Consider the following 18744-nt stretch of genomic DNA (forward strand, 5'->3'; position numbering starts at 1 on the left):
TAATGTATAAATTATGAAAGAAGAGAAGTACAAAGGAGGAAATTTGCAAATCAGGCAAACTCAGTGTCAAAAAATAAGATGATAAAGGTCAGAATAGTGTTTACTTTTGGTGGGGTTGAGGTGGTGACTGTGGGGAGTGGGCATAAGGAAAGCTTTCTGTGTTGTTAGATTTTCTCTGTATCTTGAACTGTTATGATTACAATCACAAAAATTCCTCAAACTGTACAATTAAGACTTACATATTTTACTGTACATAAGTTATACCTCAATGAAAAGAAACAGGGAAGGAAAAGTGTAAAGAAGAAAGGAGGGGAAAAAAGGGAAAAAGAGCAGCATTTCCAGATGACATAAGCTTCAAAAGGAGAGAAATGGTATGGGTCTGAATAAAGATGGAAGGAAAATGTCTGTAGATGTGGCAATGTGGGGGTAAGAGAAAGCCGATCCCATTGAGGACTCTGAGACACAGTGGGTGCAGAAAAGTAAACAGTGTTTATTTGAGCAGGCTATGATTTTCCTCTTGGGTTGGGGTGGGGGGACAGAGGTAAAGAAACAGGGGGATGGACCACAGGGAAAAAGAAATTTCTATTGTGAAGAGGTTGATGAGAGTATTAGGTCTGTATTATGGTGAAATTTCAGAGGGCACAATCATTGAACAAACTAATTTCTTTCAAGAAAACGTTATTTATTTATTTATACAAATTATCAAAAAAAAAAACCTTTGTTATGGGCTGGCCTTTTAGCTCACTTGGCTAGCGCATGGTGCTGGTAACACCAAAATCAAGGGTTTGGATCTCCTTACCAGCCACCAGAAAACAACAACAACAACAACAAAAGAAAACCTGTGAGACTTCAAAGAAAAAGGGAAAAATACCTTTGTTGCATATGTAGGTTTTTCTATTGCTTCATCCCCAATGAAGAAGTCTAGGTCATCAACACCTTTCATCACCCTCCTTTGAGCTTGATCTCCCACTTTTGCTGACTCCTTAATAGCAATACCTTTAAAATAAAAGTTATTTAGACATGTCAAAAGATTCATCTGCTTCAAACGAGACAAACGTTTAACTTATACTTCTTCCATTATAAAGTGTTACAAAACAAAGCATCACCTAGCATATTTAAATTGTCAAACTAATGCACAAAGGTCTAAAAAACCGGTGACAAAATTCATTTTACACAATGAAATCTCAACTTCTACTTGGAGACAAAGCCTCAAATGCAAAATAAAAAACAAAAAACAAAAAAAGAAGTACTCTGCTGTGGGAATGTTTCAGTTTATATATACATATATATTTTTTTTCTTTCTTTCCTTTTTGGTGGCTGAATGTACATTTTTTAAAACTATGTAAGATCTACCTATTTTGATTCTGAGTAAAATTATAATCCCGCCAAGTTACATATGCTTGATGAACAATCAGGGAAAAAAAGAAAACACTACCAAAGAAAATTGCAAGAAGAATTTAAAAAAACAAATTTTCTTTATATTTCTACCCTAATCACTATTATGGTCTAGTAACTTAAGTTTAACAGGGGTGCGTTACACTTTAATATATACAGGGATGTGTATACACGTGTACAAAAGGAAATCTCAATTCATTTAGGTATACCCATAATAACCCCCTTAAATAATTTCAGAAATCCAGTGTATAGTTCTAGAGCTAAAACTTGTTATGTATTTTTTTAATTGTTATAAATTTCTGAATCCTTCAAGATAAAGGAGTTCTTCACTTAAAATAATTATCTTAATGTACTTAAGGTGATCTGTCATTCAACTGTTACTTTCATTTAATAGCAGTTATATCCTTAAGAAGGTAGGTAGAAAATAACTGAAGGAAAAAAAATTTTAAATCCACAGTCTACCCCTTGTAATTGTTAGAAATTCTCTCTCGCAATTTATTTATAATGTACATAGACATCCAGATGGCTCACTGCAATTTTTCCAGAAAACAAAGATACACGAAAACAACTCTGAACCTATCTATAGACTTTCCAGATCAAATATCCATTCTCATCAGTAAGAGAGAGTGGCAATGTCTGTGGTCTGCTGGTTATAAATACTGCAACTGCAGCATTATGGAAAAAAAGCTAAAAAAATCAAAAACCTTCTTGCAAGTAGGCAAATGAATTTTTAACATGTTGCAATACTCATAAGAAAGACAATGAAAACTAAGACTGCATATTGTGGCACAGAGATGAAATAAAGAATGGATTTAATGGTGATGAGATGCTAAGATTCAAAAGATCAAGCTTATAGGGCCTCCATATAATGGCAGTAACACTTCAGTAATCTCCTGAAATAAACACTTAATCACAACACAATGCTTTACAAAAGATTACAAATTAAGAAATTACATAATCAGCATGGTTATGGGTTGAACAGTGTCCCGCAAAAAAGATACACTGAAGCCCTAACCCCTAGTACCTCAGAATGTGACTTTGTTTGGAAATAGGGTCTTTCAAGTTAAAATGTGGTTGTTAGGGTGGTCCCTAATCCAATATGCTGGTGTCCTTATAAAAAATGGAAATCTGGACACACACAGACATGCACAGAAGGATGATGATGTGAAGACAAAAGAAGACAGCCATGTGACTGGAGTGATACATCTACCAGCCAAGGAATGCCAGGATCAGCAAACATCAGAAGCTAGAAGACGCAAGGAAAGTTTCTCCCCTAGAGCTGTCAACAAGAGAATCGCTAGGCTGACACACTGATTTTGTACTTTTAGACTCCAGAACTGTAAATTTTTGTTGTTTTAAGCCACCCAGTTGTCACTAGTTTGTTACAGCTGCCTTAGGAAACTAATACAAGCATACACTAAACTCAAATACAACTAAAGTTAAGTACTAGCTTACAGAAGTACCTCTACATTAGTCAGCAATAGAGGTATTTTATTTATTTATTTACTTGATTTTATTTTTTATTTTTTTGGATGCCTTCCTGGTTTATTAGAAGGTAGATAATTAATTTTTTTTTTTTTTAATTTTATTTTGTCGATACACATTGTGGCTGATTATTGCTCCCCATCACCAAAACCTCCCTCCCTTCTCCTCCCCCCCAACAATGTCCTTTCTGTTTGCTTGTCGTATCAACTTCAAGTAATTGTGGTTGTTATATCTTCTCCCCCCCCCGGTTTTGTGTGTGTGTGTGTGTGTGTGTGTGTGTGTGTGTGTGTGTGTGTGTGTGTGTGAATTTATATATTAATTTTTAGCAGAGGTATTTTAAAAGTATTATATTTAGGTAATAACCTAAGTTCTTTCTTTTTTTTCTTTTTTCTTACTTTTGGAAGCCGGCAAGTACAGGGATACCAACCCTCGATCTTGGTTACCAACACCACACTCTAACCAAAGTAGCCTAAAAATTCTTACAGAATCAATTTCTAGAAAAGTGTACCAAAAAATAAGAAGTACAAAAGTCAAATAGGTCTATTTCCAGAAAGTAAAAAAAAAAAAAACTATACAAAAGTACTTAATAGATTACCTATTTTAGGTGCAATTTTAACAGTATGTTTCTCACATTTCATACATTTAATATGGTCCTTGCTACACAAATTACAAAACAGTTGATCTGCTTATGTCCAATGACTGCCCAACTGAGACTAAAGATCTACAGTTTTTGGCAAGCCTAATAATTCCTACCATATTCTCAACTTCATTGATTTTGAAACCTAAGTCGCTTTTACTACTCTCTGCATGTTCATTTTTCTATTTCCTTCTTATTTTCAAAAATAAATAACAAGACACAAAAAGTATTCAGTCATACATATACTACTGTGAAAAATTATTGATGCTGCCAGAGTTAAACTGTATAGGAGCTAGCACCACCAAGCAATGGCTCAAAAGGTTTGTTATCTGATGTGCAAAAGTCTTAATTTGGCAGAAGGACAAGTGATCAGAGGTGTTACTATAGAATGTAGAAAAAAGGTAAACTATTTGAAAGTCAGAAGTAGAAAAGCACGTCCATCAAGGACCAGACACATAACCCTATGCTAACAAACAAGAGTTCTAATGAACCAAATGTAAAAGTATCTTTGAAAAACTATTTTTCAGTCAGCTGAAAACAGTTGAAGTCATCATATCTAAAGGTAAGATGCCGTCCTTATTTTGAAACACGGGCACTCATCAGGGATGTCAACAGGCACAGGCCCTGCAAACAAGAGTCCTGTCCACAAACCAAAGGACAGCTTTTGTTAGGTGTATGATGAGGGATATGCTACTTAATAATTAGTTACACCCGCACACTATTAACAGCAATATCCCAATATCGTCTAAGCAGAAAATTGTTTAATTACCAGCTCATTTGTTTTCTTCTTTTTTTTTTTTTAAAGATGACCAGTAAAGAGATCTTAACCCTTGACCTGGTGTTGTCAGCATCATACTCTCCCAAGTGAGATAACCGGCCATCCCTATATAGGGATCTGAACCCTTGGCCTTGGTGTTATCAGCACCACACTCTCCTAAGTGAGCCACAGGCCGGCCGTTTTCTTCTTTAAAAAGAGACATTTGGTAGATTTGTTAAATGGAGAACTAAACAGAGAACTGAAATAAATGGTCAAAAGTGCAGAAATGAGGCCACAGTTAGCAAATCATGTTTCTAAAGGACTAAATCTTACAGAATGTCATGATAGATTACTTCTTTTACTTCAATTATCAAGAAAGAGACCTTCAAGTAAGCTCATTTGTGGCTTAAAATAAATACTTACAGGAAGGGATAATAAACTGTGGTTCTGTATTTCCAGCATATCCTAGTTTTGTATACCTGCAAAACAAAAAGAATTTTATAAAGATTTCACTGATATCTTAGGCAATTATAAATTTCATTCCTAGATTTCCATATGTCGTGAAGTAAGATTCTATTGTGGGTAAATAATATACAAAATTCCACAGTTTCAGTTCATTTAACATTTCTACTTTTAAAGTAATATCAAAATTATAAATGTCCACAGATTTCTGAACAGAAATTCCACTTCTAGAAATTGATCCTACAGGGATATGTGTACATGTATGAAATATATAGGACAAGGTATCTTTGCTACAATCTTGCTTATAACAGCAAGAGAATGGAAATAACCTAAATGTCCATCAACTGGGAAACTAGTTAAGTATGCTAAATTTATAATATTTAATATTATGGGCTAAAAAAAGAGACTGAGGAAGCTCTTTATGCTGAAGCAGAACAATCTAAAAATATTATATTAAACGAACAAAACAAGGTACAGAACAATGTGTCAAGTATGCTATATTTGTATTAAAGTAATGGGGAGGGGTAAGAACATATAAAATGTATTTGATTACATAGGCACAAAATATCTATGGAAGAACAGACAAGAAATCAGTAATTTTGGTTGTCTCCAGTGAAGGGAACTGGGTAGGTGATAGACAGGGATGTGGGAGATTTTTTTATTGCATATTGTTTCATACCATTCAAATACCTTACCATTCAAAAATAAATAGAATTTTTTAAATGTTTTGCCCCAATAAATTCAGCCCATATTTGTACAATAACAAAGTAGTAACAATGATGATCAGAAACTATAAAAGCTGAGCTTTGACAAGTAACATGTTGGGGGCTACTTAAAGAGATAGCTTAACATTTTTTGGCTCTGTGGGAAAAGCTATTAACTATGAGCAGACTTCAAAAGAAAGTAACAGCAATATTTTATAGTATTCCACATTCAAACCTTCTGCTAAATAATAGGCAGGTAAATTGCTGTGACATTCTTGGACTCTAATAATATCTGCAAAGTTTTTATCTAATACAAAAGGAAAAAAATCTCTTTTAGAGATGTTTCAGCCCCAAAACTAAGTTCAAGAACTAAGTGTACCAAATAGATTGAACTGCTAAAAATAAGAGGAAACCATAAACTGTACAAAATGTGATATTGCTCTACTGACTAAACTCCTTCAAAGGTTCCTCACTGTCTATGTTTTAAAAATAAACAAAACTTCTTTGCAAGACATACAAAAAAGTCCCTTTAATATTTGGCCTAACAACCTCTGCCAGCTGCTCTGACACCGCATTAGACCTCCTAGCCATAAAAACTGCTGACAGTTTCTGAATAGCCCAACTCATTTCATGCCACCAACCCACTATTAACACTGTTCCTACTGCATGAGATGCTGTTCTCCCCCTTCCAACCCTGAATGCAACTACTAAACTCTTAATCATCCTGCAAAATTCAGGTTAAGTATCAACTGCCTATATAAATATTTTCATAACCTTCCCAGATAGATGACTACCTCTGCCCTTGTAAGTATAAGTATTATTAAACAGTAATTTCTGAATCTTGATTCCCTCATCTGTAAAATAAGAAAAAGTTATCTCAAGATTATTCAGAGTATTAAATAAAATAACAAGGTAAAGCATGTAGCACAGCACCTGATACAGAGTACACACTCAATAAATGTCAACTCTAATTACGCTTTTCATCCAGTCTCTCCAAATTTTCCATTCCTTCCAAAACCACATAAAGGCCAAACATACACCTAAACTTTTAAATGCTTATAGTTATGATACAAATTATTCCTTTCCCCATAAACCAAAGTCAATCTGTAGAAGATTCTCAGACTGCAGTTTGTATCTGATATACTTTTATCATCCTTCCATCACCAAATATTTTGTTCTCCCAATCCATAGTCTCTTATTAAAGTAAAGCCTTTCAGTGTTGGGGGAAAAAACCCCACAACTCTTGTAATAGATGGAAGTCAGCATGATTGAACAGCTCACACTTCACTGGTCTGATGAAAGAAAAATTAGAACTAATTATTCAACTTCACAAAACCACCTTCGACTGATGTGAATCATCTGTTCTCATTGAATTAACTGAAACTATCAGTAACCTAGCTGAAATAAAAGTGTAGAATCAAGTTTAAAACAGTACCCGAAAAAGTACAGGCTACGGTAGCACTGACAGGAAGAGGAGACAACAGTATACTTTGTGCCCCAGTGGATTCATGGAGCTGGATACACCATACCAAAATAAAGACTTGCTTAAAACTGAATTTTTAAAAAAAATTTTTTAAAGGAAAAAAAATAAAATCTGCAACTTACTTTTATATTTACAGAAAATTGATGCATATGTTTACTTACAGATAAGTATAAGTAAGTAAAATCTTAACAATTGTTAAATAAAAGTTGAAGGCATCTGTGTATTATACTATACTTTCAGCTATTTTCCATTTAAAAAAATTTTTTTAAATAAAATTTGAAGGGAAGAATAAAATTAATTTAAAAAAAAAAAACAGAATAAAGACTTGCTTAAAAAGTCTAAAACTATCCGAATCAGAACACCTTCCCTAAAAGTCTACTGTCTGACCAGTACTTAGTGGATTGATACCTAATTATTCCTTGGTCTGATCCTTCCACTTTTATTTCCAACTGTCCCCACAGCATTTCAAGTTGCCATACCCAACAATACCTTAAAACAGGATATCTTGCTTCCAATTCTAGAAATCCTACAAAGGACAGAATAATCTCCCAAAAAATCACCACCTGACTCAATCTTCAAATGATGCTCAATTGCCTATAAGATTAAGTAGACACTTGTTTCCATTTCTACATAATTATTCATTGTAAAACAGTTCCTAAAGTCCAGATTTTAAAAAATATACGATTCTCTGGTTCCTTCAGCTGAATACTAAGGTTCTCCACCATCAGCGTCTTCTATCACTTGCTTACATGGACCCAGCTCCAAGTACACTGCACTTGCTACTCATTTTTCGCTAACATACCTTGCCTGTTTCCTCCTCACATATTATCTGTGCTTACACTGCACCCTCTCAAAAAAGCTTTCACTGCAACTTGAAACCACTACACGATGTTTTTCCTGATCATTTTAACTACTAGTCATCCTTTCTTTCAATACTCTTTATTTCAACTACTTGCTGAACATGTATACAAGCTAATTGTTATTTTTATGTGTATAAATACCATCTCCCAAATATGACAGTAAAATATTTGAAGTAAAGACCATATTTCAATAAAAACTCTCTTTAAAAAACCTCCATTTAACCAGCTCACCAGACTGATTAACACTCCATTCCTGGCCAAAATCAAATTACCAAGGTTGAGCATATTCAGCAGTCAATTACTTTCAGAACAAACATCAAAAGAAGGATCTGATCAACTTAATATAAAATAGTCAATACATAATCAAAACAAATATGTTCCTCCCCAAAATACAAAAGAAATGCATATAGTAGTCAAGTGCATGGATATTCCATAACTTATTTAATCCTTCCTATGTGTGGAATATATTATAAAGCATATGTCCTTCACAGGGCCTGGTTTTCCAAAGCCTTGCAGTTTCAAATATTGACCTTGCAGAAGACTGGAAATCTCCCTCAGGGTATAAGTCTCTGTTGCAAGATAAGGATTGTGCACAGCAGGTTGCTGGCTCAAAGACAGACTAGTTACTGATTGTTATGTAAAGATACTGAGAAATTGCTGTTAAGAAGGAATGTTTGCTAAGATCAAACTGTTGTTGATAGGACCACTTAATTGCCTTACTGGAATGCTATCTGGCTTGTTTCACTTAAAGTTACCAGCCTATACTGTTAAACTATAACCCCACCTTTGTTCTCTTCCTGTAACTTCCTGGTCTGGAAAATAAATGCAGGAAGAGAACCTCCATTCGGCATTAATTTCCTAAGGAAGGGATGCCTCTCTCTTGAGGATCCCAAGGGGAGATTAACCCCTTCGGGGCCTCTCACTGCTCACTAGAGATGGGCTTTGAGTAATCCTTTGCATCTCCGTCACCCAGGGGAAGTGGGGTGACAAATCTGTGGGGGGGCGAAGCAACGCAAAGCAACACTATGTATTTAAAATGCCACAGCAAAATAATTTTCTAAATTTTGGGAAGCAACAGCCAAATATATTAAATTATATTTTCCACTACCTTGGATTTTAAATTTAAATAATATCGCAAAGAACAAAATCATGTAAAGGCTGTACATACTGGTTTTACAGACCATTAAATTATAGTATTTGATGACCATGGAGAGCAATATTTTCATCAATTCCTAAGAAACATGAGAAAAAATGTCCTAGTTAACTTTACAAGTTTCTTAGCTTCTACAAACCAGTTTGATTCCTAGCTTAAAGAAAAATGTTTGTGGTACAGAATACAATCTAAAAATTAGACAGCCTGGCCAGTTAGCTTGCTTGTTTAGAGCGTGGTGTTGGTAACACCGATGTCAATGGTTCGGATCCCTGTACCAGCCAATTGCCAAAACAAAACAAAATAAAAATTAGAGAAACTCCTATCCTAAAATCTGGAAAAGACTGTGAAGGCTCAGCCTTTAAAAAGTCACATTTTCTCCAGCAAAGAGAGAGCAAAGTACTTTTCAAACAGAGACTAGCTTCCACTAATAACCTAACAATTCTATAAAGTTTTATACTTGAAATAACTGTGTATAGGGCTGAACACGGTTCTCCTAACAAGGTCAAGGATTCGGATCCCCTTAATGGACAGCCACCAAAAAAAAGAAAAAGAAATAGCTGTGTATTATCCTTAAGACATTTTTATGAATTCTCAAAACTCTTGATAGTTACCATAGAGAAGAAACTGTACAAGCAGATGGCAGAAGAGTTTCTCTCACTTTTTCTCTGACTAAAAGAAACTCCTGAGACCGGGTTGGGGGTGGGGGGCCTCCTGTTAGCCCAGAGAAAAAGACAGACCTGGGGAAATCCAGAACCCGGTGGCCTTAGTCCTTCAGGTAGAGTAGTGTGCGACATGGGAAGCTAACAGTTCTTCAGAGAATGAAAAAGAGTATGTCACAGAGAAGGTGCTAGACAGGTGCATAGTTAAGGGACAAGTGGAATATCTTCTGAAGCGTGAAGGTTTTTCTTAGGAACACAATACTTGGGAACCTGAGAAAAATTTGGATTGTCCTGAGCTAATTTCTGAATTTATGAAAAGGTGTAAGAAGATGAAGAAGGGTAAAAAAATAACAAACCCGGGCCAACCCCGTGGCGCACTCAGTAGAGTGCGGCGCTGGGAGCGCAGCAATGCTCCCACTGCGGGTTCAGATCCTATATAGGGACGGCCAGTGCGCTCACTGGCTGAGCGCAGTGCGGCCGGTCACAAAAATGACAAAAAATTAAAAAAATTAAAAAAATAACAAACCCAAGAAGACGTCAGAAAGTAACAAGAGAAAATCTTCTTAAACAGTGCCGATGATATCAAGTCCCCAAAAAAGAAAGCAATGATATCACTCGGGGATTTGAGAGAGGACTATAACCAGGAAAGATTGTTGGGGTGACAGTTTCCCATAGTGATTTGACGTTCCTAACAAAATGGAAGACACACATGAAGCAGACCTGGTTCTTGCAAAAACGCTAATGTGAAATGTCCACAAATTGTGATAGCATTTTATGAAGAGAGACTGATATGGCACGCATGTCCTGAGGATATGGAAAATAGAGAAACAGCAAAGAGCTAAAGAGGGGCTGGTCTCTGTCATTTCTCTCTGTACATAATACATTCTCCTCCTTGCCTTCTCTCCCTTCTACCCCCCACTTCTATCCTAAACACATCCATAAAAAAAGTGCTTATCACTGTTTTCCACATGAGGAAAAAATTTAAAAAGAAACTCCTTTCTCACAATTCATTGGTATTTGATATATGAACTAAATTAATTTACTTTGGACATCTAGTACATATTTCGATCTCATTTCCTCCTATTAAGCTTTAAAAATGATATTAAATGGTTTGGATTTTTCTTAAATTTGCCATCTAGATAACAGCATTTAGCACAGAATTCAGACTTGAGACAAATTTGCACATTTGAAAACTATTAATCCAAACTGATCTATTCATGCAATTCCCATCAAAATCCCAATGATGTTTTTGCAGAAATGGAAAAATCTATCCTAAAATTCATATGGAATCTCAAAGGACCCAAAACAGCCAAAATAATCTTTAAAAAGAACAAAGTTGGAGATCTCACACTTCTGATTTTGAAACTTACTACAAAGCTACAGTAACTAAAACATTGTGGTACTGGCAAAAAGACAGACATTAAGACTAATAAAATAGAATATAGAACCCAGAAATAAACCCTCACATATATGATCAAATGATTTTTGACAAGGGTGCCATAACCATTCAAATGGGGAAAGGACAGTCTTTTCAACAAATGGTGCTGGGAAAGCTGGATATCCATATGCAAAATAATGAAGTTGGACCTTCACCTTACACCATATGCAAAAATTAACTCAAAATGAATCAAAGACCTAAACATAAGAGGTAAAACTATAAAATTTTTAGAAGGAAACACAGAGTGAAAAGCTTCATGATAATGGATTTGGCTATGATTTCTTGGATATGACACCAAATGCACAGGTAACAAAAGAAAAAGATTCCATCAAAATTAAAAACATTTATGCATCAAAGAACACTAACGACACAGTGCAAAGGCATCCTATGGAACGGGAGAAAATATCTGCAAATTCTGTACCTGATAAGAGATATAAAGAACTCCTACAACTCAACAACAAAGCCCAATTTAAAAATGAGCAAAGGACTTAAACAGATATTTCTAGGGGTAAAAAAATACAAATGGCCAATAAGCACATGAAAAGATGCTCAACATCACTAATAATTTAGAAAATGCAAATCAAAACCACAATGAGATACTACTTCATACCCATTAGGATGGCTATTATCAAAAAAACCATTATGCATTGCTGGTGGGAGTGCAAAACGGTATGCAAGCTCCTCAAAAAAAATCAAACATGGAATTACCACATGATCCAGCAATCCCACTTCTAGGTATATATCCAAAAGAATTCAAAGCAGGGACTTAAAACAGATATTTGTACATGTATGTTCACAGCAGCATTATTCACAATAGCCAAAAGTTAGAAGCAACACAAGTGTCTATCGACAGGTGTATGGGTAAACAAAATGTGTTATACACATCCAATGGAATATTATTCAGCCTTAAAAAGGTAATAAATTATGATACATGCTACAACATGGGTGAACCCTGAAGACATTATAAGCAGTGAAATAAACCAGTTACAAAAAGGACAACTATTGTATGATTCCACTTATATGAGATACCTAGAAAAGTCAAATTTATGGAGACAGAAAGTAGAATGGTGGTTGCCAAGGCCTTAGGGTGGGGGGAGAGAAAGGGGAGTTACTGTTTAATGGGTACAGAGTTCCAGTTTGGGAAGATGAAAATGTTCTGGAGATGGATGGCGGTGATGGTTACACAACAACGTGAATGTACTTAAGGCCACTGAACTGTAACACTCACAAACAGTTAAAATAGTAAATTTTATGTTATGTATATTTTATAATAAAAAAGGTATATAAACTTGGTAGTTAAGTAGAAAAAATCAAAATTGGGTACATATTACACATGTTAAAGCAGGATAAATCTAAATGTATCAAACATAAGTTTTAGATACATTATAAACCTGGAAAGGGGGAGGCTTTCTAACTATAACTTAAATTCCAGACACTAAAAAAGACTAATATTTCAACTATGTAAAAGTCAAAAACTTCCTTACAAAAACATACCAAAAGTAGCCAAAAGAGAAATGACCAACAGAGAAAAATTATCTGCACTCAGAGACAAAGAGTTAATTTACTTAATATTCAAGGGTACTTCAAAAAATTCATGGAAAATAGAAGATAATACAAATCTTTCCATGAACTTTTTCAAGTACCCTCATATAAAGGATACCTATAAGTTGATGACAACAGGGAGGGAGAAGGAACAAAAGAAAGTAAGAAGGAAAGGCAAGATCCTAACCATTCACAGAAAAAGAAAATGAAATAGCTATTAAATGAAAAGATGCTCAACTCCATGGGATAAAAAAAAAAAATGCAAATTAAGAATACACTGATGTACTTTCATACATTCTTATTTGGAATGCAAAATGATATAGTCATTTTGAAAAACAGTGAAACATTCACTTACTATATGTGACCCTGCAATTTTACCTCTCAATATACACTTAATAAAAATAAAAACATGTCCACACAAATGTGTGAACATATGTTCACAACTACATAATTCATAATGGCCTAAAACTAGAGCAAAACAAATGTTTATTAACAAAAGAATAGATAAACAAGAGTGGCATATTCATACAAACCAAAATTAGTCCATATATAAAGAACTAGGAAAATGTAAACCATTCTCCCAGAAAAGACATTCAATAGAAGGCAATCCCAAAATGACCCAAATGTTGAAATTATCAGATAAAGGCCTGAAATCAGTTATGACTATTACAATGAAATAAAGAAAAATACACTTATATTTGATAATATAGAAAATATCACCAGAGAAAGAAAAATTACAAAAAGAACAAATGGAAATTTTATGAGTAAAAAAGGCAGTATCAGATATAAGAAAAATTCATTGGATGAGCTTAACAGCAGAATGGAAGTGAAAGAGGAAAAGTATCAGTGAACTTGAAGGTAGATCAGTAGAAATTATAAATTCTAAAAGGGGGGGGGAGAGAGAAAGAGAAAAGAACAGAGCCTCAGGGACTTGGAGGACGATATCAAAAAGGTGACATATTGAAATCCCAGGAGAAGAGAGGTTAATAATAATCTTTTCTGAAGAAATAATGGCTGAAGACTTTCCCATCTTAGTGAAAGACAGAAATTTATGGATTTAAGAGGCTCGGTAAAATCCAAGAATAAATATTAAAAAAAAATACCTAGGCACCTCACAGTCAAAACACTGTAAATCAAAGATAAAGAAGAAATCGGGTACTTGTATGTGGAATCTAAAATAGCCGAACTTAGAGAAAAAAAAGAGTAGAATGATGGTTGCCAGGGACTGCGAAGTGGGGGAAATAAATGTTGATCAAAAGATACAAACTCTCAGTTATAATATGAGTAAGTACTAGAGATCTGAGGTATAGTATGGTAACTACAGTTAATAATAATGTACTGTATACTTGAAATTCACTAAAGGAGTAGATCTTAAGTGTCCTCACCATAGTGGGAAAAAAATGGTAACCATGTCAGGTAATAGATATGTTAATTACCTTGATTGTGGGAATTACTACAGAAGGTACACTTACATAATCAAAACACCATGTCGTATACTTTAAAATATACACAATAAGAAATAAAAGGAAAAAACCATTCGTTTTAGATGCATTTAATTTTCATAGTATGATTCCCTGGCAAAATTAGCTGAGTCCTAATGCCTTCCAACTTGCTATTCCTTAATAAATGGGGGGGGTTCGATATTGCTTAAATTACATTTTTGTGTTACCTTAAAATATCTCAAAAATAGGGCCTAGCCAGTTGGCTCAGTTGGTTAGAGTGCAGTGTTATGGCACCAACGTCAGGGTTCAGATCCCCATACAAGCCAGCCACCAAAAAAATATATATATCTCAAAAATACTTTCAAGCGTAGTGTTTTTTAATGTCAACTCTAAACAGGGAAATTACATTTTGAGAATACCTTGAAATATCTCAAAGATATTTTCACATCAAATTTTTGGTGTCAATTATAAACAGGGAAATTTACATATGTATATACAGCAGATATAACACTACACATCAAGAACAATTCTATTATATAGTGTTAGAATATGCATAGTTTTTCTCTCCTGGAAGAGAAACACAAGAAACAATTGTAGTTATCTCTAAACAGCAGGATGAAGAGAAGAATTTTGCTTTTTAAATTTACATTATTCTGTCTTAAATGTCCTAACCATGCACATATATTACTTTTTTTTAATTAAGAGCTTTTGGATAAGTAACATATGATCATGATAAAAACTTTAATAGATAACACACACAGAAAATACTAAAGGATAAGTTTCCCTACCATGCCTATCCCCTAACCACCCAACTGCCACCCCAAAGAGCCAATAACCATCAGGTTTTTTATGTGTCCTATTTCATGAATAGACATGCATATATATGTGTATGTGTGTGTGTGTGTGTGTGTATATATATATATATATATAAAACTTTAATTTAAAACATGCCATTAGGTTTATCTGGGCAAATTATGAATCCACTTTTATTTCTTTATATTTTCCTATACTGAGAAAAGAAAGCACCATTTTCTAAATGGTTTAAAACAAGACACCATAAAATGAAAAAGGCGAAGCTATCCTATCCAATTTTACAAAACTCAAAAGGGCAATGTAACATTTTGGAAAACCAAACCAAAAATGTTCCTCTGTGACCTGGGGTAGCAAGATAAATTCATGGAAAATCTCTCTAGACTACAGAAGCAATGAAAAAAATCTACAATGCTGATTTGGGCTGGGGGTCAGGGGAGGACTTGGAAACTAAGAGAAGGGAATGTAGAGGAGAGAATTCAAAAGTACATCTGAAGTTATCAAAGCCTTAGTGACTAGAAAAATAGTAATGCAGATGTAATAAGGTTAGATGAGAGGAGAGGCCTGGACTGATAGAAATATATAGCAAAAGATGGATGAGTTTTACAGAAGAAATGGTGAGTCTGTCACAGTAGTAATTGCCTCTGGGGAGGGGGAAGTAGATTTGGGGATAGTCATCAATAATGCTCTCTTGTTCTTAAAAAACAAAAAGAGATAATATAAATATGATAAAGTGTTAGCAGATAATAATTCTTATAAATATAGGTATCTGTTATATTATTCATTATACTTTTCTAAAAGAACAAATCCATTTATAGAAAGAATGTTTTTAAGTAGTAAAACCAGTTATGCTTGTAACATAAAAGCATTAACATCCCTTGTGTTGAATATTATTTTTAATTCTACCAATTCAGATGTTTACTTATTAAAAGCATGTAATTGACAAAGCGTACTTTTACTTAATACAATGGTTCATATTTCTTTTTGCCTTGAAAAACATCCCACAGCAAAGAAGCCATATGAAGATATCAACAGGTTATTATTAATAGTGAGCCACTAAATGGGAACAGAATCTTTAGGAAAAAAAAAAAAAAATTACTGCATTCCAAAAAAAAAAAAAAAAATGAATTGGAATAAAAAGCTATGATAAAAATCATGCCAGAAAAGAACAAACATGTTTTTACACTGAATATAGCATATGACCCTGCAGCCTACATAAGGGAGAAATGGAACTTGAATTTTAACTTTCAATGCTTCAACCATTTTAAACCATATAACAAAATGAATAAGACCCTCAAACTTTTAGATGAGACCTTAACGATCTAGTGTAACCAATTTTCCAAAATTTCTTATCACTGACAACTACTGATTTAAAGTTGAAAGAATTCTATCCCAATATAAATTAACTGCTTCGACCCTCACCATATCATAAAAATAAAGTACATTGTATACAATTTTACATAACATAAAATTACCAAATTTTAAATGAAAATGGAGGTCTACAAATTAATCCCCATGCTTATTTCCACAACATCTCAATTCTCAGTTTAGCCATAGCTTTCCTCATACTATACCAAAGCTCACTCAAAAAGATAATCTGTAGATCTACCCATACGACCCAGCTATCCCACTGTTGGGAATATACCCAGAGGAATGGAAATCATCAAGTCGAAGGTATACCTGTTCCCCAATGTTCATCGCAGCACTCTTTACAATAGCCAAGAGTTGGAACCAGCCCAAATGTCCATCATCAGATGAGTGGATACGGAAAATGTGGTACATCTACACAATGGAATACTACTCAGCTATAAAAACGAATGAAATACTGCCATTTGCAACAACATGGATGGATCTCGAGAGAATTATATTAAGTGAAACAAGTCAGGCACAGAAAGAGAAATACCACATGTTCTCACTTATTGGTGGGAGCTAAAAATTAATATATAAATTCACACACACACACACACACACACACACACACACACACAAAACCGGGGGAGGGGGGGAGAAGATATAACAACCACAATTACTTGAAGTTGATACGACAAGCAAACAGAAAGGACATTGTTGGGGGGGAGGGGGGAGGGAGAAGGGAGGGAGGTTTTGGTGATGGGGAGCAATAATCAGCCACAATGTATATCGACAAAATAAAATCTAAAAAAAAAAAAAAAAGATAATCTGGTGTTAGAAACTTTTAGAACAAGAATGTAGTAGCTAATTCACAGGGAAATTTGCCAAGCAGAATAAGACAATATTAATTATAAAGGTAAATAGCAATTGTTTAAAAAGCTTTTCTAATTCCCTCCAATGTTTTCTCATTACATGTAAGTCAGTGTTTAACCTGACACAAAGTTAAAAGAAGTCAGGCCTGAAGTTGAGAACCTGGACTCCTTTGTGTCAACAGAAACAACACTCTCCCAGTTCTTTATGGCCTAATACTTAAAATCTAACACCTTTTCACTAGTGGAGAGAAAAGAGTTAGAGTCAAAAAGATGTGAGTGAAATGTGTGTTACACTTTACTAGTCTGTGATCCTGTGATCATAGACTTTATTTCTAATGCATAAGAAATAAAACTAAATTCACAAGGTTGTCATAAGGATTAAAGGAGAAAACAGTGGATGGCACTCAGTATTCAGTAAACATTTCCTTCCCCAGATGATTTTCCTTTATCCACAGTCCTCCTTTTATCCCTCTATCCATTCCTGAACTTATCCTTTCAAAGATTCTGAACGTTTTCCCAACCCTTTTGCTACAACACCAGTCCAACTATCACCACTAAAATCATAGATTACAACAGTCAATATGCCCCACGAAAGAAGCCAGTGATAAAAAGCCACAAATTATATGATTCCATTTACATGAAATGCCAAAATAGGCAAATCCATAAAGACAGAAAGTAAATTAGTATTTGCAAAGGGTTGAGGTTAGAGGGCATGGAGAGTGAATGCTACTTGTTATGGAGTTCCTTTTTGGGGTGATTAAAATGTCCTAAAATTGACTGTGGAGATGGTTGCTCACCTCGCAAATATGCCAAAAACCACTCAATTATACACTTTTAAAGAGTAAATTTTATGGTATGTAAACTATATCTCAATAAAGCTGTTTAAAATATAATAAAATAAAATATTAGAGCCAGACTAATACTGCATAAATTTAACTTTTATCACTCTTCTGCTTAATGATCTACACAACTTACTTTTGCCCATCAAATCAATTCCAAATCATTCTGGCCCCATTCAAAATCCTTCCGAAATTAGGCAAGATACGAATAAATAAAATAAAGTACTCGCTGTCCCACAACTCCCAACAGAAATATTTCAATTCCAGGTAGGGCAATTTTCTAACTCACCCCTCTCCCAAATATTATGAAACTCCTTCCTGACTTCCCTTCATCAATAAAATATTTACTGGGCATTTTTTTTTTTCAGCTAGTGATCCAAACCCATGACCTTGGTATTAACCAACATACCAGGCATTATTAAATACTACGCACAAGGCTCTCTCTTGGACAGAGAATGAACAAAAAAGACACAATTTCCTGCCATCATGGAACTTTCAATTTAGCTCATATATCTTATTTGTTTTTGGCAGCTGGCCAGCACGGGGATAGCTCACATATCTTCAATTGAAAAAGTATTCCTTTGCTTACATCTATCATATCTTATTTATACTTTTTGCAAGGATCTGATCAAGATCAGCTCCTTCATAAACCATCCTCCAAATACTACAGTCCTTATTAATCTCCCCAAACAACTGAATACTAATAAGCCATCCTTAATTATTTCACATGCATTAGTTTCATCTCTGGAACTAAACTGTAAGCCTCAAGTATAAAATCCCTTAGTTTTCAGTATACTTGTACGCAATAGTGTTCAGCACAGAACTGAGAGTGAAATAAGTACTTGATTATTTTCAA

At 34.4% G+C, this 18744-nt stretch overlaps 1 protein-coding gene and 1 pseudogene across 2 annotated transcripts in view; one reads left to right on the forward strand and one right to left on the reverse strand.

Moving 5' to 3' along the window:
• The window catches only part of ACTR3 (actin related protein 3), a 66207-nt gene that overhangs the window by 34859 nt on the left and 12604 nt on the right, over positions 1-18744 (reverse strand). Inside the window, exons 2-3 of one of the 2 annotated variants that reach the window (XM_063091769.1) lie at positions 4698-4753; positions 872-996 (exon numbers count right to left, since the gene is read on the reverse strand). In XM_063091769.1, coding sequence (XP_062947839.1) covers positions 872-996; positions 4698-4753 — 181 coding nt within the window. The remainder of the gene's footprint in view (positions 1-871; positions 997-4697; positions 4754-18744) is intronic. The other variant, XM_063091776.1, reaches the window with a different exon arrangement.
• On the forward strand, positions 4995-10437 carry LOC134387834 (chromobox protein homolog 5-like; annotated as a pseudogene).

This window comes from Cynocephalus volans, chromosome 1 (assembly GCF_027409185.1).
Source record: "Cynocephalus volans isolate mCynVol1 chromosome 1, mCynVol1.pri, whole genome shotgun sequence".
NCBI classification, from domain to species: domain Eukaryota; kingdom Metazoa; phylum Chordata; class Mammalia; order Dermoptera; family Cynocephalidae; genus Cynocephalus; species Cynocephalus volans.